The 26,363-nt window shown below is 44.5% G+C and overlaps 1 protein-coding gene across 1 annotated transcript in view; it reads right to left on the reverse strand.

The window, feature by feature from the left end:
- The window catches only part of LOC120917699 (cholesteryl ester transfer protein), a 54,825-nt gene that overhangs the window by 11,735 nt on the left and 16,727 nt on the right, over positions 1 to 26,363 (reverse strand). The window contains exons 4-12 of the mRNA XM_040329169.1: positions 25,463 to 25,533; positions 21,876 to 21,963; positions 18,751 to 18,820; positions 17,041 to 17,101; positions 14,215 to 14,306; positions 12,426 to 12,605; positions 9,336 to 9,386; positions 5,808 to 5,960; positions 2,449 to 2,516 (exon numbers count right to left, since the gene is read on the reverse strand). Of these exons, the coding sequence (XP_040185103.1) occupies positions 2,449 to 2,516; positions 5,808 to 5,960; positions 9,336 to 9,386; positions 12,426 to 12,605; positions 14,215 to 14,306; positions 17,041 to 17,101; positions 18,751 to 18,820; positions 21,876 to 21,963; positions 25,463 to 25,533 (834 nt within the window). The remainder of the gene's footprint in view (positions 1 to 2,448; positions 2,517 to 5,807; positions 5,961 to 9,335; positions 9,387 to 12,425; positions 12,606 to 14,214; positions 14,307 to 17,040; positions 17,102 to 18,750; positions 18,821 to 21,875; positions 21,964 to 25,462; positions 25,534 to 26,363) is intronic.

Raw genomic sequence — 26,363 nt, forward strand, 5'->3', positions numbered from 1 at the left:
GTTCCCGCGCCGATTTAAATGAGAATGCGCCGTGCGCGAAATTTCCCAGCGTGCATTGCTCCCACTGACGTCGCTAGGACGTCAGTGGTTCCGGCGTGAGCGTAACTAGCGACGATCGGGTTTGAGAATCGGCGTACGCAAACAACGTAAAAAAAAAAAAAATCGACGCGGGAACGACGGCTATACTTAACATTGGCTGTGCCTCATAGAAGCAGGGGTAAGTATACGCCGGGAAAACCGCTACGTAAACGTCGTAACAACACTGCGTCGGGCCCGCGTACGTTCGTGAATTGGCGTATCTCACTGATTTACATATTTCTCAGCGTAAATCAGCGAGAACGCCCCCCGCGGCCATTTTTAAATTGTAGTTAAGATCCGACGGTGTAACACAGTTCTATGAATCAGGCGCATAGATACGACGGGCCTAACTCAGAGATACGACGGCGTATCAGGAGATACACCGTCGTATCTCTCTGTGAATGTAGCCCGATGTCTTAAGCCCTGTACACACGATCGGATATCTGATGGAACCTAATCCGATGGATTTTTTCATCGGATATCCGATAAAGCTGACTTTCATCAGTCTTGCATACACACCATCAGACTAAATTCCAACCGTGCCAAAACACGGTGACGTAAAACACTACGACGTGCTGAAAAAAATGAAGGTCAATGCTTCCGAGCATGCGTCGACTTGATTCTGAGCATGCGTAAATTTTTGACCGATGGACTTCCACACAGACGATCGTCTTTTTCTATCGATTTTTTTATCCATAGGAAAAATTTAAAACATGTTCTATTTTTTTTCACCGATGGAAAACAAACCGATGGGGCCCACACACGATCGGTTTGTCCGATGAAAACGGTCCATCGGTTTGCAGGCGCATATATATATATATATATATATATATATATATATATATATATATATATATATATATATATATATATAAACCAAAAAATAAAAATATTTATAAAAAAAAAGGGGGGGGGGTTTGCCACATGGGGCCCTGGGGACCTCTGAGCCCTTTAATAAAATATATATATATAAAAAAAAGAACTAAAAATAAATAAATAAAATAATATAAAATATTTTTTTTTTATAAAAAAAGGGAGGTTGCCATCCGGGGCCCTGGGGACCTCTGGGCCCTTTAATAATAATAATAATAATAATAATAATAATAATAATAATAATAATAAATATATATATATAAAATAAAAAAAAAAAGAAATAAAAAAATATATAATTTTATTTTTATTTTTTTATTAAAAAAAGGGGGGGGGGTTGCCATCCGGGGCCCTGGGGACCTCCGGACTGCTAAAAAAAAAAAAAAAAAATGGTGCCTTAATAAAAAATAAAATAAAAATATATTATTATTATTATTATTTTTTTATAAAAAATAAATAAAAAAAAGGGGGGCTGCCACCTGGGGCCCTGTGGGCCTTCGGGCCCCTTACAGGTGTACTGCCTGTACCCCTCTGATGGCGGCCCTGCCTGCACTACATGGTTTTGGTCAATCTAAAGGAAATCAGACAACGAAAGTGGAATAGTGTGTATGGGGGGCTTAAAGCGGTGGTTCACCCTCCTTCACATCATTATACCATTACATTCGGCATCGTAGCGCGAGCTACGGTATGCCGGTCTTAAATTTTTAATCCCCGTACTCACTGTGCTATCGATCATTGAAGAATCCGACTCCCGCGGGGAATGGGCGTGCCTATGGAGAGGGAGGATGATTGACGGCCGGCTCTGGCACGTCACGCTCCCCGAAGACAGCCGGAGTAGGTCTCGGCTCTTCACGGCGCCTGCGCACAGGCTATGCGCAGGCGCCGTGAATAGCCAAGCCTATTTCGGCTATTTCCGGAGAAGCGTGACGTGCCAGGGCCGGCCGTCAATCACCTTCTCTCACCATAGGAACGCCCATTCCCCGGAATCTTCAATGAGCCATAGCACAGTGAGTACGGGGATAAAAAATGTAAGACCGGCATACTGTAGCTCGCGCTACGATGCCGAATGTAATGGTCTAATAAAAAAAAAACATTTTTTTTTTTTTTAACAGGGTGAACCCCCGCTTTAAGTCTGTTTGATCTGCAGTTGCCATAATGCTGCACATGTGATTTGATGGCTTGACAATTCAGTTGGGAATACAACTGTGACAGTTATCATTCACAGCATGCTTTGAATACCCAACGTAACTGTTTTGGGGAAGTGAAATTGATGGGTTTAATTCCCCTTTAAAGGCCAGCTGAATGTTCCGTTTAAATCAGCTAAATGCATTCCAGGTGCATCAAAACGCATTTTGTGCAAAATCTTACAGTTTCTTTTCTTTAGAACTAGAAAAGTCTGTCCTGTTGCTCAGGAGCAAACCAGCAGGATTGTCACTTTAAGGTTCTTGAGCAGGAAAGGTAGAAACAGAAAACCACTGTTATGAATAGGTTGCAACTCACACGGAATCCGTTGGGGAAAGTGTAAGTTTCTTATCACCATATGAAGTCTGAACTGTTGTGAGAGTTTCCTGCAATCAGACAAAAATACAAAGCAGAAGGATACATCAGAAGGACACTCTCCCAGTGTGTTCAGTGTGTTTATGATAAAGCTGTAAATGATAAAAGTACAATAACTCCTGAAGAGCAGAAGAGAAAGGCAGGAGAGGAGAGGATGGAAGCCATAACAGCACAAATAAAATTTTTAGCAGCACAAACCAGCACAAACGTAGCACTAACCAACGAGACCAGTTTTGTGTAATTTGGGCGTTGTAGGGGGGCTGATTGACCTTTGGTGACCTTTAATAAATCATTAATAACGCAAAAATGATAAAAGATAGAACGGAAATGTTAGCAGCACAAAACGGCCCAAACGTAGCACTAACCAACGAGACCAGTTTTGTGCCATTTGGCTGTTGTAGGGGGGCTAGGTGATGTCATAGTCTGGAAAAAACAATTGCTAATATCTTCAAAATAAAAGCAGCACAAACGTAAATTTTTGCGGAACAAAACAGCACAAACGTAGCACTAAAGAAACACACTTGAGTTTTTATTTGTGCTGATTGTAGGGGGGCCAGCTTCGCTGAGCTAAGCCGGAGGTGCTGCAGGGGGGCACAGGGGAGGCCGGGCAGTAGGAGGGATTAGTGTGAAGCCAACCTTAAGCCGCATGCACACTGGACGTTATAAAAACACCAGTAGAGTTAGCTGTAGAAAGCTATAGCTGTAGAATGAGTTTTTCAGCGTTTTTTTTAGCATTTGTGTTTTTTAGCTTTTTTTTTTGCAAAACGAGACTCCCACAAAAGCTTATGGCTCAAAACGTTTATAAACGCTGAATAGCCGAGTTTTTCAGCATTTTTAGCTTTTTTTTTTAGAGTCATGCCGCGTACACACGATTGAAAAATTTCGTGGATTTTTTTCCGACAGAATTTTGGCTCAAACCTGTCTTGCATACACACGGTCACACAAATGTTGTTGGCATAGGCGTGCGCACCGGGTGTGCCAGGTGTGCCCAGGCACACCCTAATCACCCTGTGCAGAACAGATCCCCCCTACTGACCTGGCTCTCCCTCCTTCCCCCCACAGCACTGCCAGCTTGCTTCCCTCCTCTCCCACCGGTTGTTACTGATGTTTTAGGATGAGTCGGGGAAGGGGCCAGTAAATATGCCATTTACTGGCCCCTTCACTTTCTGAATGAACATCGTGAGTGATCGGTAGAGTGTGTTTGAGCTTTGGGGTGCACACCCTAATGCCAAAGGCTGCGCACACCTATGGTTGTTGGAAATTCCAAACGTCAAGAACGCGGTGATGTACAACACCTGGCAATCACCGGCCCCCCAGCCACCCCGTTTTACTTACCTGAGCCAGTTCACCTGCTCTGCGCGTCCCCGGCATCCTTTTCTCCATGGAGTCTCGGCATTGATTGGATAAATTGATAGCAGCGCAGCCATTGACTTCTGCTGCTGTCAATCAAATCCATTGACGCAGGCGTCATGGGGCGGGGTCGAGTCATACACTGACGGACGCCGAGTGTATGACTCATGAGCGTGCCCGTAAGGTAACCCCCTCGGGAGAGAGCTTCCCAGAGGGGGTTATCTAAAGCGTTCGTGCCATTTAAACGAACGGTGGTTCTTTTGAATTGAGTGTGTGTACACTCGGCCGGCAAGAGAATCTTGCCAAGAATCTCGTCAGGAAAAACGTTTTTTTTTTACTTAAGAGATTCTGGCCTGTGTGTACAGGGCTTAACCGGCCAAGATTCGAACCATGTATGGGCAGGCTGAATGTACTCAAGTTGATCGATTGCCGGATTTTGCATGCGATTCTCGCTAGTGGCTATTGTAGCCTTTAGCAATAATCACTGTGTTCTGCCAGTAGGGACAGCTTCCCCCACCCCGGGAAGAGAACACAATGGCTCGGCGAGAGGGATTACACTATGGTGATAGGGGAAAGCCATGGTTGCAGGAAAGAAATTCACTCCTTCTATGGCTGGCCTTAGACAACCAAGCAGCAGCGGTCCGTCCATAGAGGGCGCTGGAGCGCCGCCCCCTCTGGCTCCGCACTGCCACTGAAAATAACATACATTCATGCATTGCATGAATGTATGTTATTGTTGCCAGCTGCCGCTGGTCTATTCAGGTGGCCGGACATTGAGCGCCGACCACCTGAATAACGGCAGCTGGTTGGCTGTGCGGAAGTGCCTATCAGAGCCAGCGGCTCTGATAGGCTTTCCGAGTACAGCCCTCGTCTCCTGGATGTCTTATCTTTCGAACGTGTGGGGTGCGTACCTTGGATAAGACTGACGGCCGTCTCAGCCAATCAGGTTCGCCGATTCTGGTTATCGGTAACCTGATTGGCTGAAGCGTCACCAAGGCGAAGGAAGACATCGAGGGATGTCGAAGGATTAAGGTAAGTGCATTTTACAGGGCACAGCAGCGACAATGGGCACAGAGGCGACAAAGGGCACAGTGGCATCAATGGGCACAGTAGTGACAATGGACACAGTGGCGACAATTAAAGGGCACAGTGGTGACAATTGGCACAGTGGCGACAATTGGGGGGCATAGTAGTGACAATTGGCACAGTGGCGACAATTGAGGGGCACAGTGGCTGTGTTTGATGGCATGGTACAGTGACTGCGTTTGATGGCATGGCACAGTGACTGCGTTTGGCATGGCACAGCAACTGCGTTTGATGGCAAGGCACAGTGACTGCGTTTGATGGCATGGCACAGTGACTGCGTTTGATGGCATGGCACAATGGCTGCGTTTAATGGCATGGCACAGTGACTGCGTTTTATGGCATGGCACAGCGGCAGCGTTTGATGGCATGGCACAGTGGCTGCGTTTGATGGCATGGCACAGTGGTGCGAATTGATGGCATAGTGACTGTATTTGATGGCATGGCACAGTGGTGATAATTGATGGCACAGTGGCTGCGTTTGATGGCATGGCACAGTGACTGCATTTGATGGCATGGCACAGTGGTGCGAATTGATGGCATAGTGACTGCATTTGATGGCATGGCACAGTGGAGACAATTGATGGCACAGTGGCTGCATTTGATGGGCACAGTGAGGCTGCAATTTTTTTATTTTTTTTACGTTTGCGCCCCCCCAAAAATTTTGAGCACCAGCTGCCACTGCAACCAAGAGAGTGCTAACCGCATCTAAAATGACTCCACAGAGAAAAGTGAAGACCATGTAATAATAGTTCACTTAGGACACACCTTTAGGAAAAACGCAGAGAAACAGTACATAGTATATTATCACTTGGCCAAACGACTCTGATTTTCATGTTTTGCTCTGTAACCTTTTCCTTCTCACTTACTACTTGAAAATATAATTCTTCGGTGGGAGATACATCTATTCGGACAGCTACAGACGCTTCAACAATTGTCCCCTTTGGTCTGAATGTGATCCGAGGTCTGGTGAGGCTCCATACTTTGGCCACAGTGTTTTCCATTGGAAGGTCTTGGAGGATCTAGCTCATTGAACAGCCAAATAAATAGACAAATTAGTTCAAGTAAAACACTATTGTATTTCTAGAAGAATAAAATAAAATAAAAATGCTCAGAACTGAATTACAGTAACTGCACAAAGGGTTCATTAAAAAGTTTGTAAACCCTTATGCCGCGTACACACGATCGGAAATTCCGACGATAAAAACGTGGATTTTTTTCCCAGATGGAATTTTGGCTCAAACTTGAGTTGCATACACACGGTCACGCAAAATTCCGACTGTCAAGAACGCGGCGACGTACAACACTACAACGAATCGGGAAAAATGGAGTTCAATGATTTCGAGCATGCGTCGAATTGATTCCGAGCATGTGTGGTTTTTTGCGTGTCGGAATTGCATACAGACGATTGGAATTTCCAATAAGAATCAGCTCTTAAATTCCGACAGAAAAAGTCCGATGGGGCTTACACAAGGTCGGAATTTCCAACCAAAAATGCACATCGAACTTTTCTTATCGGAAATTCCGACCGTGTGTATGCAGCATTACAAATACCCAGTGATGTGACTGACCTCAGGTGATACACAGAGGATAAAACAAATCCTCCTACATAAATTGTAGCTGTTTATCTACAGTCTTCTCTTCTCTACATCTTTTCAAAGCCCAGAATTTATAAAGCGTGTCTGAGCAGTCAGAATAAAAAGGGGGCAGGAAGTAATGCCGCGTACACACAACCATTTTTAATGGTCTAGAAAAAAACAACGGGCCAGATCCACATAGAAATAGATTGGCGCAGTGTATCAGAGATACGCTACGCCGCCGTACCTTACCTGGCGGAATTTCGAATCCTTAAAGATTTTGCGCCGTAAGTTACGGCGGCATAGTGTATCTCTGGCGGCGAAATTCAAATCGGCGATTAGGGGGCGATTTTCATTTAAATGAAGCGCGTCCCCACGCCGAATGAACTGCGCATGCTCCGTTTCGAAATTTTCCGCCGTGCATTGCGCTAAATGACGTCGCAACGACGTAATTTTTTTTAACTTAGACGTGAATTACGTCCATCCCGATTCACGGACGACTTACGCAAAAAAATTCAAATTTCGACGCGGGAACGACGGCCATACTTAACATGGCAAGTCTAACTATACGCCGCAAAATACCAGCTTTAACTATTTGCCGGAAAAAGCCGACTAGAGACGTCGTAAAAAAATGCGCCGGCCGCTCGTACGTTCCTGGATCGTCGGAAATAGCTAATTTGCATACCCGACGCGGAAAACGACGTGAACGCCACCCAGCGGACGCCGAAGTATTGCATCTTAGATCCGAAGGCGTACGAGGACGTACACCTGGTGGATCTAACCCAGATGCCGTCGTATCTTGGTTTGAGGATTCAAACTAAAGATACGACGCGGGTAATTTGAAAGTACGCCGGCGTATCAGTAGATACGCCGGCGTACTCGCTCTGTGGATCTGCCCCAACGTTTTTTTTCAACCCGATTATTGTTAAACCGTCCTTGCCTACACACGATCATGAAAAAAAAGAAAGACTAAAAAAGAAAACGAATACAGACATCACATCTAAGAATTGGTAAGCTAGTAAATGTTTGTTTTTGGGTTTAATACTGCTGTAACTTCAAATGCCCTATCAGTTTCAAAGAAAAAATAAGTAATGTCTCCCAAATCTGACACAGTACTTGAAGCAAGACATTGGTTAGAGTTAAATTACAGATGAATTAAATCAGCCTTTATACATATTATTGCCTTAACAAGGTGTACTGCAGTGTTCTACACTCGGGCTACTTTCACACTAAAAAGCTGGGTGCGCTGGCGGTAAAACGCCGCTATTTTTAACGCCATTTTACTGTTTTGTTTGCCACGATTTTCGGCCGCTAGCTTTGCGGTTTTAACATCCGCTATCGGACGAAAAAGGGTTAAAAAGCCTGTTTGCGCCGTTTTGCGGGCGGGTTGGAGGCGCTACCCCATTGTTTTCAATGGGCAGAGGCGCTATAGGAGCGGTATTTTTACCGCTCCTACCGCGCCTCATAGATGCGGCTGGCAGGACTTTTTTTAGCGTCCCGCCATGGCAACGCTCCAGCGTGAAAGCCCTCAGGCTTTCACACTGGATATAAAGGATTGTCTCTTTCCGGGCAATAGCGCCTGCAAAGCGCCTCAGTGTGAAAAGCAGCCTTATAGTCTATATTAAAGGGGTTGTAGAGGTTGGTTTTTTTATTTTCTAAATAGGTTCCTTTAATCTCGTGCAATTTTGGTTCACTTACCTTTTCCTTCAACTTCCCTTCTAATTTTTTTTTTTCTTTGTCTGAATTTCTCACTTCCTGTTCCTCCTCAGTAAGCTTGCCCCCATCATCTGGCTGGGGGTTAGTCAGCCAGAACAGCTTACTGAGGAGGAACAGGAAGTGAGAAATTCAGACAAAGAAAAAAAACATTTAGAAGGGAAGTTGAAGGAAAAGGTAAGTGAACCAACAATGCACGAGATTAAAGGAACCTATTTAGAAAATAAAAAATGAACCTTTACAACCCCTTTAATTAGGGTTGTCCCGATAGCGATACTAGTATCAGGACCGATACTGAGCATTTGCGCAAATGCTCCCGATGCTTCACCCGATACTTTTTTTTTCACCCGAGAGCGGGCTGAGATGGGGCGGAGAGCAGGCAGAGAGTGGACTTAGAGGGGGCGAAGAGCAGACTGAGAGGGAGCGGAGAGGAGGCGGAGAGCCGGCGGAGAGCAGAGCAGTCCTCGGGAATGTAAAACATGTCAATGGAGGAGAGGAGAGCTGCTGCTGCTGCCGCCGTCTAATTGATCAGCGCGAGGAACAGAACAGCTTTCATTTGAATAGCTGTGTGTTCCCCGCCGCGCGTCGTCATATATAGCCCCTCCCCCTTGTCCGGGTACTTTGATAGACAGGTCACCCATCCCAGGATTGGACGGATGATCTGTCTATCAAAGTGCCCGGACAAGGGGGTGGGGCTATATATGACGACACGCGGCGGGGAACACACAGCTATTCAAATGAAAGCTGTTATGTTTCCCGTGCTGATCAACTAGACGGCGGCGGAGGGGTGGGGGGGGATTGGGGGCTTTCTCTTTGCCACTGGAGACCTACACAAGGCCGCATTTGGGGACACATGGCTGCATTTGGGGACACAAGGCTGCATTTGGGGACACATGGCTGCATTTGGGGACACAAGGCTGCATTTGGGGACACATGGACACATTTTAAAAAAAAGTATCGGTAATTGGTATCGGCGAGTACATGAAAAAAAGGATCGGTACTTGTACTCAGTCCTAGTGGTATCGGGACAACCCTACCTTTAATCCTATTATATATCGCAATGCCACATCAGCACTTACGGCACTTGCTAGTTTAGGATAAACTTACCTCATTGATGATTTGCTGATGTGATTCTGTATTGTCATCCTTAAAGATCTCCTAAATAGATGAGATTACACCAAGACGTCATGTTAGCTGTTATTATGTATTTAAAGGGCATTAGGTGATTAAGATAAAAAGCTAGATATGGAAAGCTTGGGCTAACTAACCTCTGATGGTCCAGAGACATCATTGTTCTTAGCTTTCTAACTAAATCAGTAGCTTTGGCTATTGTTATTGTTATGAAAAGAAGAGTGCAGCCAGGTCATTTGGGCCCAAGACCCTATCCCTACCTTATAGTGGTTGTTCCACTAATCTGTCTTTACTTTAACAGATATCCACCTCTTATTAATGCAACCATTGTATCCATTATTACAGAGCATCCGGAAAGTATTCACAGAGCTTCTTTTGTGGATACAAATTGCCAAGTTACAGCCTTATTCTGAAATGGATTAAATCCATTATTTTCCTCAAAATTCTCCAGACAATGCCCCATAATGACAACGTGAAAGAAGTTTGTTTGAAATCTTTACAAATTTATTAAAAATTTAAAACAAACAAATCACATGTACCGTATTTATCGGCGTATACCGCACACTTTTTTGCCCTGAAAATCAGGGCAAAATCGTGGGTGCGCGATATACGCCGATACCCGCATTCCCGCGCCGAGTTTGAATACTGCACCGACATATACCGAGCGCAGTACACTCGTGTATAGTCGGGCAGTCTCGGCTTTTCTTCGGCTGACGTCCTGGACGTACAGGACGTCAGCGCGAGAGTAGCCGAGCCTGCCCGAGTGTACTGCGCTCGGTATATGCCGGCACAGTATTCAAACTCGGCGCGGGAAACGAGCGGGGAGGACGCGAGGACGCCGCAGAAGGACCCCGGACCCGACGACGAGGACACCCGAAGCCGCAGACGGACGCCGGACCCGACGAGGCCGCCGATGGACGCCGCGCAAGACACCAAAACTGTAAGTACAAAAAAAAAATTCCACAGGAATTTCGAGCAACTTTAGGGGTACGCGCTATACGCGGGAGCGCGCTATACCCCGATAAATACGGTACATAAGAATTCACAACCTTTGCCATGACGCTCAGCCTAGGTGGGAACCAGCGCACTTCCGGTGCCATTTCCCACACTGCATCTCTCCCGCAGGCAGTTTACACTTCCTTCTGCGAACCGCTGCAGGTGTCAATGCAATGTTAAGGACACCCCCAGATCGGTTCAGAGATCGCAGTGCAAACTGTGGATTCGGATCAAATGCGTGAGAACACCCTTGCAATCCGATTGCTGAACTCGCATTACACAGACATTGCATGTGATCGGCACCACAGCTTCCTTCTGCTGACCTAAACCTCATAGAGAATCAATGGAGTATTGTCAAGAGGAAGATCAGAGACACCAGACCCAACAATGCAGATGACTCGAAGGCCACTATCGAAGCAACCTGGACCTCAATAATACCCCAGCAGTGCCACAGACTGATCCAGGGGAGGGCTGGCAGCCTTAGGCCTGGGGGGGCAAGTCCAGTCAAATGGCCCATAGAACGTGGAAAAGTTATGGATCGAGGAAAACAGTCTAAGATTTTTCATGATCACAAGAGTCCACGCAGAGGCTCCCCTTACATCAAAGTCCGCACAGACCCCATATATATCAGATCTGATGCTAAGGGGTGTTCTGGGAAACTTAATTTAAGGGTGCATGCTGTGGACTATTGTGTAAAGAGGGTCTCTGCTCACCAAAGCCTGCCCCCCTCCCCTTTAACAAAGTCCACAGAGCACCCCTTTTTATACACTGGAAGGCAGGAGAGACTAGAGAGGGTGAGCTTTCCAGGATGGAGGCTGAGGCGCAGGCAGGTTGTCTGATGCTTTTTTGGGTTCAAACTTCCTGTCCAGTGCCCACACATGCCCGGGGAGTGTGGGCAGGGCAGACTCAGAAGGAGAAGGAGCAGATGAGCTCTATCTTTCCTTGTGTCTGTGCAGAGAGAGAAGGGGATGTCAGCGCTGATGTGCGCTGAGGCTGAGCTATGTGTCAGACGAGACATAGCTCAGCTCTGCAGCCATCTACCTCGGAGCTGACACAGGCATGGCTGCACAGTGGGAGGTGAGCAGCGGCCATGACCTGTGTTAACAGAGCTCCAGCAGGCATATTCCTGCTCTGCAAAAACAGCATTTGGTAGTGGTGGCCAGTGGCTGTGCATAGTGTCACCAGCCTGGGGGGAGATTTTCACCCTGCCCCCCCTGCCAGCCCTCCCCTGGACTGATCGCCACCATGCCACACCGCTTTGATGTAGTAATTAATGCAAAAGAAGCCCCGACCAAGTGTTGGTATAGTGCATACTATACTGTAGTACCTAGGGTGACCACATTTCTAAACTACCATTCAGGGACACCCTCCCCCTTCCCAAAAACCAGCTTGTGCTGTAACGAATCACAGTACAGTGATTGGACACAAGAGGCGGGATTTATGATTTCTCCAATCACAAGCAGGGGGCGGAAATTGTGCTCCTCCAGGCATTTCCGGCCAGGACAAGTACTGTCAGTGAGTAAAGCGGTGATGTGGCGGCCTTTTTTGGGGGCATCAGATTGGCCCGGGGGGGTGGCTGTGTCAGTTTAATTCCGGGACACTGTATTGTCCTGGAATGAATGTGCCCGGGACAGACCTGCAAAATGCGGGACTGTCCCAGGCAATCCGGGACAGGTGGTCACTACATGGACATACTTTTCAGGAAGCCAACATTTCTGTATTTTTTTTTTTTTGTAATATTCCAATTTTTTATGAGATACTGAATGTTGGGTTTTCACTAGCTGTAAGGCGTAATCATCAAAATAAAAAAATAAAAAATAAATAATGTGTGTAATGCATCTTATATAAAAATATATGAGTTTAGAATTACTGAAATAAGTTAACTTTTTTTTATGATATTACATTTTTTGGAGATGCACCTGTACAGTAATTGTAATAATTGGTGCATTTTATGTCTGCCTGGAGTTAAGCTGTAGGCCCAGAGTCATCTTTTTCATAATCTGAGAAAATACATATCAGTAGGTCCTGATACATATGAATGAAGGATGTGCACTTATATCTATGTTTTACCTTTAGCTCAGCACCTGTCAATGTCAGGACCAGTCGTTCATCAAGGTAGTAGCCCAGCACTAAATAGTCCAGGACCTGCTCTGAAAACCAGAAGTAGAGCATCCTGTCTTCTGTCAGCATGGAGGGTGTATATATGGAGCTGTTATAATAAACACTATGGTTCTTGTATTCCAAGAAACCCTATGGGGGAAAAAAAACAAAAATAGACAGGTTTTAAAGATATATAAATGTGTTTTAAAATGTTTAACATAGAAACTACAGAAGAATTTAGGGCCAGATTCTCAAAGGCCTTACGACGGCGCAAAGCCATTTTCGCGGTCGTAAGTCCTAATCTGGCCCGGCCTATCTATGTGACTGATTCTTAGAATCAGTTACGCATAGATATCCCTTAGATCTGGCAAGCGTAAGGCTCTTACGCTGTCAGATCTTAAATGCATTTTTTTTCCCGCCACTAGGTGTCGCCGACGTCGTTTTCCCCGTCACTTATGTAAATTAGCAATTTACGACGATTCCCGAACGTACGCACGAACGACGCAGAGAATTTACGACGTTTCCGTAAGCGTAAACTTGCCCCTGCTAATATGAGAGGCAAGTTTACGTAGGTCCGTCGTATGCCATGTTACGTATGGCGTTGGGTCAGCATCGGCTTGTTCCGTCGGTTACGTAGTTTTCCTAAGTCGTCCGTGAATACGACTTTACGTCAATGACGCCCACGTCGGCGTCATTGACGTTTTCCGTCGAGAACTGGAGCATGCGCACTGGGCTATTTTAAGCCCGGCGCAAGCGCATTTCGATCGGCGCGGGGGCGCGCTTAATTTAAATACAAGCCGCCCCCTTTGAATTACGCAGCCTTACGCCGGGCCAATTACACTACGCCGACGCAAATTACGGAGCAAGTGCTTGGAGAATACGGCACTTGCTCCAGTAAGTTGCGGCGGCGTAGTGTAAATGGCTTACGCGACGCCGCCGCAGATTCTACAAGAATCTGGCCCTTAGTGAGTAAAAGTATGGAGTTTTATTGTGCAGTGACATATGTTTCCTTAAAGCGGGATTCCACCCGCCATTTTTTTTTTTTTTTTTTTAAAGTCAGCAGTTACTAACAGTGTAGCTGTTGACTTCTAATAAGGACACTTACTGTACCTGTCCTAGTCGCCTGCAATGTCGGTCCCCCGCCGGCGATCGCTGGCGAGCGCTCGGTCTTGGCTCCTTCATCCTTACTAAGGGAAACAGGTAGTGAAGTCTTACGGCTTCACTGCCCGTTTTCTACTGCGCATGCGCGACTAGCACGCCGCTTTGTGAATGGGCGGCTGCCTCCTGGGATACACACAGTTCCCAGAAGGCAGCGCGGCTCATTCACAAGAAGACACGGCGACGTAGGACGAGCCAGAAGATCCACCGTGGTGGAAGAAGAGGCAGAAGAGCTACGTCCGCATAGCAACTGCCCTTTCAGGTGAGTATATCAAAATAAAAAAAATTTGAGAGAGACTTACGCCGGTCGGATCTAATACAAATCTATGCGTAACTGATTCTATGAATCAGGCGCATAGATACGACCGCTCAGACTCAGAGATACGCCGTCGTTGAGAATCTGGGCCAGAGAGTGCAAAATCTGGTGCAGCTCTCGCCAATCAGCTCCCCTGTTTTTTTTTTGGTTTTGTGTCAAAGCTGAACATGCCAAAGCTAGAAGCTGATTGGCTGCCATGCTCAGCTGCACCAGATTTTGCACTCTCCAGTAGTAAATCAAGCCCTGTGTGTTAGCCCATTTTGCAGGTGGCTCTCTAGCACTAACCTTATGATGAGACTCCACGTAGTTATCGTTTATGACCGGAAAGGATGTTACATCAATATTTACTCGAATATCTCCAACGCTCAAAAAGTCTACTGCAATAAGATTTTAAAGGTTATAACTTGACAAAAGCAGAAAACCCAAAATATAAAAGAAAATGTATCTTTTATTATATTTCATAAATCCTCTAACGTTTTGGGCACATTTAACAAAACTTTGTATCCTTGACAACCAATCGAAATATACAGTATCTCACAAAAGTCAGTACACCCCTCACATTTTTGTAAATATTTTATTCTATCTTTTCATGTGACAACACTGAAGAAATTACACTTTGCTACAATGTAAAGTAGTGAGTGTACAGCTTGTATAACAGTGTAAATTGTCTGTCCCCTCAAAATGACTCAACACACAGCTATTAATGTCTAAACCGCTGGCAACAAAAGTGAGTACACCCCTAAGTGAAAATGTCCAAATTGGGCCCAATTAGCCATTTTCCCTCCCCGGTGTCATGTGACTCGTTAGTGTTACAAGGTCTCAGGTGCGAATGGGGAGCAGGTGTGTTCAATTTGGTGTTATCGCTCTCACTCTCTCATACTGGTCACTGGAAGTTCAACATGGCACCTCATGGCAAAGAACTCTCTGAGCATATGAAAAAAAAGAATTGTTGCTCTACATAAAGATGGCCTAGGCTATAAGAAGATTGCCAAGACCCTGAAACTAAGCTGCAGCATGGGGGCCAAGACCATACAGCGGTTTAACCACTTAAGCCCCGGACCAATATGCAGCACTGCGCTGCTTTAACTGGTAATTGCGCGGTCATGCAATGTTGTACCGAAACAAAATTTGCGTCCTTTTCTTCCCACAAATAGAGCTTTATTTTGGTGGTATTTGATCACCTCTGCGGTTTTTATTTTTTGTGCTATAAACAAAAATAGAGCGACAATTTTGAAAAAAATGCAATATTTTTTACTTTTTTCTATAATAAATATCCCCCAAATATATATATAAAAAAAAAAAATTTCCTCAGTTTAGGCCGATACGTATTCTTCTACATATTTTTGGTAAACAAAAAATCGCATTAAGCGTTTATCGGTTGGTTTGCGCAAAATTTATAGCGTTTACAAAATAGGGTATAGTTTTATTGCATTTTTATTAATTTATTTTTTTACTACTAATGGCGGCGATCAGCGATTTTTTTCGTGACTGCGACATTATGGCGGACACATCGGACAATTTTGACACATTTTTGGGACCATTGTCATTTTCACAGCAAAAAATGCATTTAAATTGCATTGTTTATTGTGAAAATGACAGTTGCAGTTTGGGAGTTAACCACTAGGGGGCGCTGAATGAGTTATGTTTCACCTAGTGTGTGTTTACAACTGTAGGGGGGTGTGGCTGTAGGTCTGACATCATCGATTGTGTCTCCCTATAAAAGGGATCACTCGATCGATGCAGCCGCCACAGTGAAGCACGGGGAAGCCGTGTTTACATACGGCTCTCCCCGTTCTTCAGCTCCGAGGTGAATCGTGAATCAGTGATCGCGAGGGGGTGGCTAGAAACGAATAGCCGCCCCCTCATCCCGGATTGCTCCCACGCGATTAACGACTGCCGTATGTACCGGGGGGTCCCGATCGGACCCCCGGCCCACGTCTAGGCAGCGACGTGCGGGCACGTCGTTCTGCCTGTCCGTGCCATTTTGCCGACGTATATGTAGATGCGGCGGTCGTTAAGCGGTTAACAGGACAGGTTCCACTCAGAACAGGCCTCGCTATGGTCAACCAAAGAAGTTGAGTGCACCTGCTCAGCGTCATATACAGAGGTTGTCTTTGGGAAATAGATATATGAGTGCTGCCAGCATTGGGGGGGGGGGGTCAGCCTGTAAGTGCTCAGACCATATGCTGCACACTGCATCAAATTGGTCTGCATGGCTGTCATCCCAAAAGAAAGCCCCTACTAAAGATGATTCACAAGAAAGCCCACAAACAGTTTTCTGAAGACAAGCAGACTAAGAACATGGATTACTGGAACCATGTCCTGTGGTCTGATGAGACCAAGATAAAATTATTTGGTTCAGATGGTGTCAAGCAGGTGTGGCGGCAACCAGGTGAAGAGTACAAAGACAAGTGTGTCTTGCCTACAGTCAAGCATGGTGGTGGGAGTGTCATGGTCTGGGGCTGCATGAGTGCTGCCGGCACTGGGGAGCTACAGTTCATTGAGGGAACCATGAATGCCAACATGTGCTGTGACATACTGAAGCAGAGCATGATCCCGTCCCTTCAGAGACTGGACCGCAGGGCAGTATTCCAACATAACAACCCCAAACACACCCCCAAGATGACCACTGCCTTGCTAAAGAAGCTGAGGGTAAAGGTGATGGACTGGCCAAGCATGTCTCCAGACCTAAACCCTATTGAGCATCTGTGGGGCCTCCTCAAACAGAAGTTGGAGGAGCGCAAGGTCTCTAATATCCACCAGCTCTGTGATGTCATCATGGAGGAGGGGAAGAGGACTCCAGTGGCAACCTGTGAAGCTCTGATGACCTCCATGCCCAAGAGGGTTAAGGCAGTGCTGGAAAATAATGGTGGCCACACAAAATATTGACACTTTGGGCCCAATTTGGACATTTTCACTTAGGGGTGTACTCACTTTTGTGAGATATTGTAGTTGTGGCTATTTGCGCCATACTTCTTTTGTTGAATAAGGCGGATAGATTTCCATTACTGTTAGCCTCCAGTTTGAATTGATTGCAGTTTCATATAATAGATGAGCTATTAGTGAATTGATCTACAATTGGAACAGCATTTTCTATTCAGTACAACTTACTTGCTCTGTCCTGAATAAAGTCAGCCAGAAAATTGGCCACATAATTAATTTCTTTACAAATCTGAAAAGAGCAGACAAAGGATAATATAGAGGTTATTACGTATAGGTTGTACAAAGTCTCCAGTTACCAGATTACTGTACAATGCACACATACACTATATTACCAAAAGTATTGGGACACCTTCCTTTACACACACATGAACTTTATTGGCATCCCAGTCTGAAGCCACGGGACAGAATCTCGTCAGGAAAAATACGTTGTTTCTCTTGCCGCCCGAGTGTACAGACACTCCTTTTAAAAGAACCGTGGTTCTTTTGGAAGGCAAGAACGCATTGACGTCATTGCGTACCCTACCAATGCCTAGGAAGCTACCGCGCATGCGTCAAAGTCATTTCGAGCATGCGCGGCTTTCCACGGCGACAGGTAAGTATACACACTCTTGGGTTTCTCGGCAGGAAAACACTGCCTAGAATCACGACGAGAAAATAGCGATACAGGCCCGGATTCACGTACGAGTTACGCCGGCGTATCTCCAGATACGCCGTCGTAACTCTGAGTCCGAGCCGTCGTATCTATGCGCCTGATTCTTAGAATCAGTTACGCATAGATTTGTATTAGATCCGACCGGCATAAGTCTCTTTCGCCGTCGTATCTTACTGCATATTTACGCTGGCCGCTAGGGGCGTGTACGCTGATTTACGCCTAGAAATATGTAAATCAGCTAGATACGCGAATTCACGAACGTACGCCCGGCCGATGCAGTACAGATACGCTGTTTACGTTAGGCTTTTCCCGGCGTAAAGTTACCGCTGCTATATGAGGCGTAGATGCGGCGTACCAATGTTAAGTATGGACATCGTTCCCGCATTGAATTTTGAAAATTTTATGTTGTTTGCGTAAGTCGTTCGCGAATAGGGCTGGGCGTCATTTACATTCACGTCGAAAGCATTGGCTTCTTGCAGGTTAATTTGGAGCATGCACACTGGGATACTTTCACGGACGGCGCAAAAAAAAAAAAAAGCGTCATTTACGTAGGGTCACATTAAATTTACATAACACACGCCCACTGCCCCCCCCCCCCCGCTCGCTTCTCTACTTAAAATTTAGCAACACCCCGTCCCCCGCTTCTTGCTTGGGGCCCCCAAATTCCTTCAAACGGCCCTGCACCCATGTAACACATATGTGCAGCGGCAAGGAGAGTGGACTTTAACACCCACACATCACACATATACAAAGTTTCTGTGATGAGACACGCACTGTGTGTTCTCAGGACAGGGACTTAGCTGTCATTGATATTTCTTAGTCTCTAGCTATGATGGGAAACTGGGGGACAGGCTCTTGATCATGTGACCACTGTCATCGCCTATCACAGTGGTCATGTGATTGGGAAATCTGTCCCATCCCACAGGCATAAAGACCCATTGGAAGTCCCCCGCTAGACTCATTTAAAGGGATACCACTGCTGGACTGGAAGGGGTTAATAAAATAACTAAAAGCAAAAATCATATAAAAAAAAAAAGGATCTGATTTAAAAAAAAAAAAAGCAATAATCCGTGATAACCACTTTCATTGCTCAAACTAAAAACAGATTGGCTGTCATGGGTTAAAGAACTTTGTATGTAATCTCTGCTTTTTTAGCAATGCTTTATTGAAAAAAACACCTCCATATTATGTTCCAACATAGAAAATACTAGAGAACTTGATCTCACCTGACTTTTAAGAACAAGTTTTAGTGAGAATGAAATAAAGTCGGTAAAAAGCTGTTTCAGCCATCCAGGTCTGTAGGAAATAAAACAAGCATTATGTATTGTCAAAAGGCTACTATTTATTATTGTGTAAAATTAGATTAATATTCACTATATGCAGTGAATGGAAAAAGTATTCATACCCCTTGACATTTTCCCCATTTTGTCATGTTACAACCAAACAACATACCGTATTTATCGCGGTATAACGTGCTCCCGCGTATACCGCGCACCCCTAAAGTGGCCCCCAATCCTGTGGAAAAAAGTTTTTTTTGTACTTACAGTTTTGGTGTCTTGCACGGCGTCCATCGGCGGCCTCGTCGGGTCCGGCGTCCTTCTGCGGCTTCGGGTGTCCTCTTCGGCGTGTCCGGCATCCTTCTGCGGCTTCGGGTGTCCTTCTGCGGCTTCGGGTGTCCTTCTGCGGCGGGTCCGGTGTCCTCTTCGGCGGGTCCGGCGTCCTTCTGCGGCATCCTCGCGTCCTCCCCGCTCGTATCCCGCGCCGAGTTTGAATACTGCGCCGACATATACAGAGCGCAGTACACTCATGTATTGTCGGCAATGCTCGGCTACCCGCACTGACGTCCTGTACGTCCAGGACGTGAGTGCGGAAGGAGCCGAGACTGCCCGACTATACCTGAGTGTACTGCGCTCGGTATATGTCGGCGCAGTATTCAAAACTCGGTGCGGGAAAGCGGGTATCGGCGTATACCGCGCACCCACGATTTTCCCCTGATTTTCAGGACAAAAAAGTGCGCGGTATACGCCAATAAATACGGTAAATGTATTTTATTGGCATTTTATATGATAGACCAACACAAAGTGGCACAAAATTGTGAAGTGAAAGTAAAACGATAAATAGTTTTCTATAAATGTGGAAAGCTGGGAGAGACATACCCAAAAAGACTTTGAGCTGTAATTGCAGTGAAAGGTGGACTATTGGAAAACCATTTATCATTTTCCTTCCACTTCACAATTATGTGCCACTTTGTGTTGGTCTATCACATAAAATGCCAATAAAATATATTTATGTTTTTTGGTTGTAACATGACATGTAACATGTGTAAAATTTCAAGGGGTGTGAATACTTTTTCAAGGCACTGTATATAGTATATGTTATGCATAGTAAATTCACTTGAAGGTTCTGTATAATGGCCTTGTGCATATTTTCTTTCTTTAATATGGTCAGGACTAAAAAAAAGACAATTTTAAAACATTTTTTTTTTTAACCACTTCAGCCCCGGACCATATTTCTGGTTAAAGACCAGAGCACTTTTTGCGATTCTGCACTGCGTCGCTTTAACTGACAATTGCGCGGTTGTGCGACGTGACTCCCAAACAAAATTGGCGTCCTTTTTTCCCCACAAATAGAGCTTTCTTTTGGTGGTATTTGATCACCTCTACGGTTTTTAGTTTTTGCGCTATAAACAAAAATAGAGCGACAATTTTGAAAAAAATTAATATTTTTTTACTTTTTGCTATAATAAATATCCCCCAAAAACATATAACATTTTATTTTTTTTCCTCAGTTTAGGCCGATACGTATTCTTCTACCTATTTTTGGTAAAAAAAAATCGCAATAAGCGTTTATCGATTGGTTTGCGCAAAATTTATAGAGTTTACAAAATAGGGGATAGTTTTATTGCATTTTTATTATTTTTTTTTTTTTTTACTACTAATGGCGGCGATCAGCATTTTTTTTCGTGACTGCGACATTATGGCGGACACTTTGGACAATTTTTACACATTTTTGGGACTATTGTCATTTTCACAGCAAAAAATGCATTAAAAATGCATTGTTTACTGTGAAAATGACAATTGCAGTTTGGGAGTTAACCACAAGAAGCGCTGAAGTGGTTAAGTGTGACCTTATCTGTGTTTCTAACTATAGGGGGGTGTGGCTGTAGGTGTGATGTCATTGATTGTGTTTCCCTATATCAGGGAACACACGATCAATGACGGCGCCACAGTGAAGAACGGGGAAGCTGTGTTTACACACAGCTCTCCCTGTTCTTCAGCTCCGGGGACCGATCGCGGGACTCCAGCAGCAGGATATTCAAATTTAAAAAAATAAAATACAATTTTTCCTCAGTTTAGGCCGATATGTATACTACATATTTTTTGTAAAACAAAATCACAATAAGTGTATATTGATTGGTTTGCCCAAAAGTTATAGCGTCTATAAAATACAGGATAGATTTATGGCATTTTTTTTTTTTTACTAGTAATGGCGGCGATCTGAGATTTTCTTTGTGACTGTGACATTGCGACGGACATATCAGACACTTTTGAAACATATTTGGGACCATTACATTTTTTTACAGTGATTAGTGCGATAAAAATGCACTGACTAGGGGGCGATCGAGGGGTTAATGTTTCCTAGGGAGTGATTCTAACTGTAGGGGGTGGGAACTCACAAGAGGAGGAGACCGATCGGTGTTCCTCTGTACTAGGAACACACAGTCTCCTCTCACCTGACAGGAAGTGGGTCTGTGTGTTTACACACACAGATCCATGGTCCCGCTGTGTTCATGAGCAATCGCGGAGGCCTGGCGGACATCGCGGCCCCCGGGCACACGCGCCAGGGTCCCGAGCAACGCGGAGGCGCGCGCGCCCCCTAGACGACCGGGAAGCCCAGGACGTCATCTGACGCCCGCCCAGAATGGGAGATCCCTCCTGCGGACGTCATATTACCATAGCCGGGTAATGAAGTGGTTAATAAACAAGAAAAGTTGCCCTAGCCAAGAGTGGACTGAATCATTTCCCCTGATAACTCATTTGCCGAGTGCAACGAGCCGAACCAACACTCATGAATTCTGTAGTGGAGCCTTTGATGAGCTTCTCACCTTCAGAGGTGTACACAATTCTTGTAGTAGTAAAAGAAGTTTTAAAAGCACTATTTACTTTATTGAGAGGCACTAAATAACACAAAATGCGAAATAACATGTTTCGTGATGCACAAGCCACTTCTTAGGCATGTATCACAGTTCCTGGATCAGCTGGGAGCTAATCTATCAGTGGTAAGGAGGTATGAGGAAGCCTGATGCCTCCTTATGACTAAACGCTCTATACAGTTATTAGAAATATCTTACTGCTTGTTTCCATGGAGGTATAAATCCAGTTTATGAAACGACAGGTAACAGTCAGATGTGTCAGCGGCAACATGATTTTTCCCACAGCCTGTACAATGATGAGACACAAAACACATTAAACATCCTTATCATTATTTCTTTCTTTCATATAATTTATTATTAGGGTATGGACACAATACTGTTGCCAGTGTAGGTACCCCATGGCAGGTTCTTTGGGTACCACGCGGTGACCACACAGAAAGAACTCCCAAACCATTTATTATATACCACCTATTATATAATGTATGTTAAAAATGTATTAAGACTAAAAGGTTACACTTACAGGAAATGAAAGATAAAACATCAAGATTTAAAATCCGGCCGGCTTGCGAACACCAATCCACTCGGATTCACAACGTGATGACGTCAGCACGCCACTCCTCCCGACGCGTGTTTCGTCACAATCTGACGTCATCCTGACAACGTCAGATTATGACGAAACGCATGTCGGGAGGAGTGGCTTGCTGACATCATCGCGTTGTGAATCCGAGTGGATGGGTTCTTGCAAGCTGGCCAGATTTTAAATCTTGATGTTTTATCTTTCACTTTATTTAGTCTTAATACATTTTTAAGTTACGATTTACACTATGGTGAGCTTCTTTCTATTTCTGGGTAATGCCTGGTCTACATCCATGATTATTGAATGATCGAGTCTCCCTGGAGACCTGCTGTGTGCTTATACCTACCCTATCAAGCGTCTTTTAGTTCCTGGTTTACTACCTCCTGGAAAAAGGCCCTGGCTGAGTTAATAGCTGCAAGCCCATACCGCTTCCCTTCCAGTAAGCGTGCATTTTATGTGGTGGAGGTGCACATACATGGGGGCAGATCCACAAAGATCTTCACCGGCGCAGCGTATCTAAGATACGCTACGCCGCCGTAACTTACTTGGCTTTGGTTTGAATCCTCAATGAATTCACGCCATAAGTTACGGCGGCGTAGTGTATCTCTTGCAGCGTAAGGGCGCGGAATTCAAATGCGGCGGGTGGGGGGGCGTGTTTCATTTAAATGAAGCGCGTCCCCGTGCCGCACGAACTGCGCATGCGCCATCCCTAAAATTTCCCTCCGTTCATTGCGCTAAATGACGTCGCAAGGACGTCATTGGTTTTGACGTGAACGTAAATGGCGTCCAGCCCCATTCACGGACAACTTACGCAAATGACGTAAAATTTTCAAAATGAGACGCGGGAACAACGGCCATACTTAACATTGAGTACGCCTCAGTATAGCAGCTTTAACTATACGCCGGAAAAAGCCGCACGGAAACGACGTAAAAGAATGCGACGGCCGCGCGTACGTTCGTGGATCGTCGGAAATAGCTCATTTGCATACTCGACGCGGATTACGACGGGAACGCCACCTAGCGGCCGCCTGAAAAATTGCATCTTAGATCCGACGGCGCACTAAGACGTACGCCTGTCAGATCTAACCCAGATGCCGTTGCATCTTGTTTTGAGGATTCAAAACAAAGATACGACGCAGGAATTTTGAAATTACGCCGGCGTATCAATAGATACGCCGGCGTAATTTCTTTGTGGATCTGCCCCATGGTGTTTAGAATCAATCAAATTTTCATACACCATATTTTTTGCCTTTTATTTTTGCGCAGCTCTGTTCAATTTTTTACTTTGTATATGTGTGTATTTCACTTTTGAGCTGCTGCTTGTTTTTTATATTCATTTTATTTTTATTTAGCGCAGTATTTTCTTACTTATTGTTATTACATAAAGTATACATTAATGTGGCCCTCATACACACGGTCGGAATTTCCGACAACAAATGTTCGATGTGAGCTTGTTGTTGGAAAATCTGACCGTGTGTATGCTCCATCGGACATTTGCTGTCGGAATTTCCGACAACAAATGTTTGAGAGCTGGTTCTCAATTTTTCCGACACCAAAAGTTCTTGTCGGAAATTCCAATCGTCTGTAGCCAAACGCATGCTCGGAATCATTGAACTTAATTTTTCTCGGCTCATCGTAGTGTTGTACGTCGCCGCGTTCTTGACGTTTGGAATTTCCAACATTTGTGTGACCGTGTGTCAAGTTTGAGCGAACAATCTGTCGGAAAAAAATCCACGGTTTTGATGTTGGAATGTCCGATTGTGTGTACGCGGCATAAGTGAACCAGAACTGCAACAAAAGAAACTTGTCACTTTGTTTTTGTTTTTTTAATTAGTATATCATAATGCATTACAAATATACGTATGGTAGAAATATTACCTATAGCAAATGAGTAGATTGTTACAGATAGCTAAAAAGATCACCGGTGTCAGTGGGAATTTATCTGAGAGGCAGAAATTACAGATTACTCAAGGAACCCCTAGCAACCTCTGGATGAACCCTAAAGTTCCATGGAACCCTGGTTTAACCCCTTAACGCCCGCCGCACGACTATATACGTCCGCAAAATGGCACGGACAGGCAGATGGGCGTATATATACGTCCCCGCCTTCTAGCCGGTGGGGGGTTCCGATCGGGACCCCCCCCCCGCTGCGTGCGGCGGGCAGATTCCCTCGGGGAGCGATCCGGGACGACGGCGCGGCTATTCGTTTATAGCCGATCCGTCGAGGCTGAAGAACGGGGAGAGCCGTATGTAAACACGGCTTCCCCGTGCTTCACTGTGGCGGCGTATCGATCGAGTGATCCTTTTTATAAGGGAGACTCGATCGATGACGTCAGTCCTACAGCCACACCCCCCTACTGTTGTAAACACACACTAGGTGAACCCTAACTCCTACAGCGCCCCCTGTGGTTAACTCCCAAAATGCAACTGTCATTTTCACAATAAAGAATGCAATTTAAATGCCTTTTTTGCTGTAAAAATGACAATGGTCCCAAAAATGTGTCAAAATTGTCCAAAGTGTCCGCCATAATGTCGCAGTCACGAAAAAAAATCGCTGATTGCCGCCAATAGTAGTAAAAAAAAAAAAAATTTTATAAAAATGCAATAAAACTATCCCCTATTTTGTAAACGCTATAAATTTTGCGCAAACCAAGCGATAAACGCTTATTGCGATTTTTTTAACCAAAAATAGGTAGAAGAATACGTATCGGCCTAAACTGAGGGAAAAAAAAAATGTTATATATGTTTTTGGGGGATATTTATTATAGCAAAAAGTAAAAAATATTGAATTTTTTTCAAAATTGTCGCTCTATTTTTGTTTATAGCACAAAAAAATAAAAACCGCAGAGGTGATCAAATACCACCAAAAGAAAGCTCTATTTGTGGGGAAAAAAGGACGCCAATTTTGTTTGGGAGCCACGTCGCACAACCGCGCAATTGTCTGTTAAAGCGACGCAGTGCCGAATCGCAAAACCTGGCCTGGGCATTTAGCTGCAAAATGGTCTGGGGCTTAAGTGGTTAAAAAAATGATTCTAGCAGCTTAGGTCTGCTATATTCATTTAACACAGAATACCGTACATGGAAATCTACATGAAAGAACATTTATACCCACCCCCCTCTTCCTCCTTACCCTCTTCCCCTTCCGTTTTGAGTGACAGTTGGCAAATTATTAACATAAACACAGGTATTTGTACACATATCCACTCACCTAGTTTGGTGTTCACTTGCAGATCAGTTGAGGTATAGATTTCAAAATCAATAGACTGTTGAACATTTACACTACAATGGTAAAGACATATTTATTTTAGTTTGATATCTTTTCTTTAATATAAGCCTGAAACATCAAGAGTGAAAGTCTTACATTAACCACTTCCAGACCTTAGGTGTTTTTCAGATTTGGTGTTTGCAAGACTAAAACATTTTTTTCTGCTAGAAAATTACTTAAAACCCCCAAACATTATATATATTTTTTTCTAACACCCTAGAGAATAAAATAGTGGTCATTGCAATACTTTTTGTCACACTGTATTTGCGCAGCGGTCTTACAAGCGCACTTTTTTTGGAAAAAATTCACTTTTTTGAATTAAAAAATAAGACAACAATAAATTTGGCCCAATTTTTTTATATATTGTGAAAGATAATGTTACGCCGCCGAGTAAAATGATACCCAACATGTCACGCTTAAAAAATGCGCCCGCTCGTGGCATGGCGTCAAACTTTTACCCTTAAAAATCTCAATAGGCGACGTTTAAAAAATTCTATAGGTTGCATTTTTTGAGCTACAGAGTAGATCTAGGGCTAGAATTATTGCTCTCACTCTAACGATCGCGGCGATACCTCACTTGTGTGATTTGAACACCTTTTTCATATGCAGGCGCTACTCGCGTATGCATTCGCTTCTGCGCACAAGCTCGTCGGGACGGGGCGCTTTAAAAAAAAAAATTTTTGTTTTCTTATTTATTTTTATTGATTTTATTATTTTTTACACTGAAATTTAAAAAAATAAAAAAATGATTACTTTTATTTCTATTACAAGGAATGTAAACATCCCCTGTAATAGAAAAAAGCATGACAGGTCCTCTTAAATATGAGATCTGGGGTCAAAAAGA

The sequence above is a fragment of the Rana temporaria genome, chromosome 11 (genome assembly GCF_905171775.1).
Source record: "Rana temporaria chromosome 11, aRanTem1.1, whole genome shotgun sequence".
In the NCBI taxonomy this organism is placed as follows: Eukaryota; Metazoa; Chordata; class Amphibia; order Anura; family Ranidae; genus Rana; species Rana temporaria.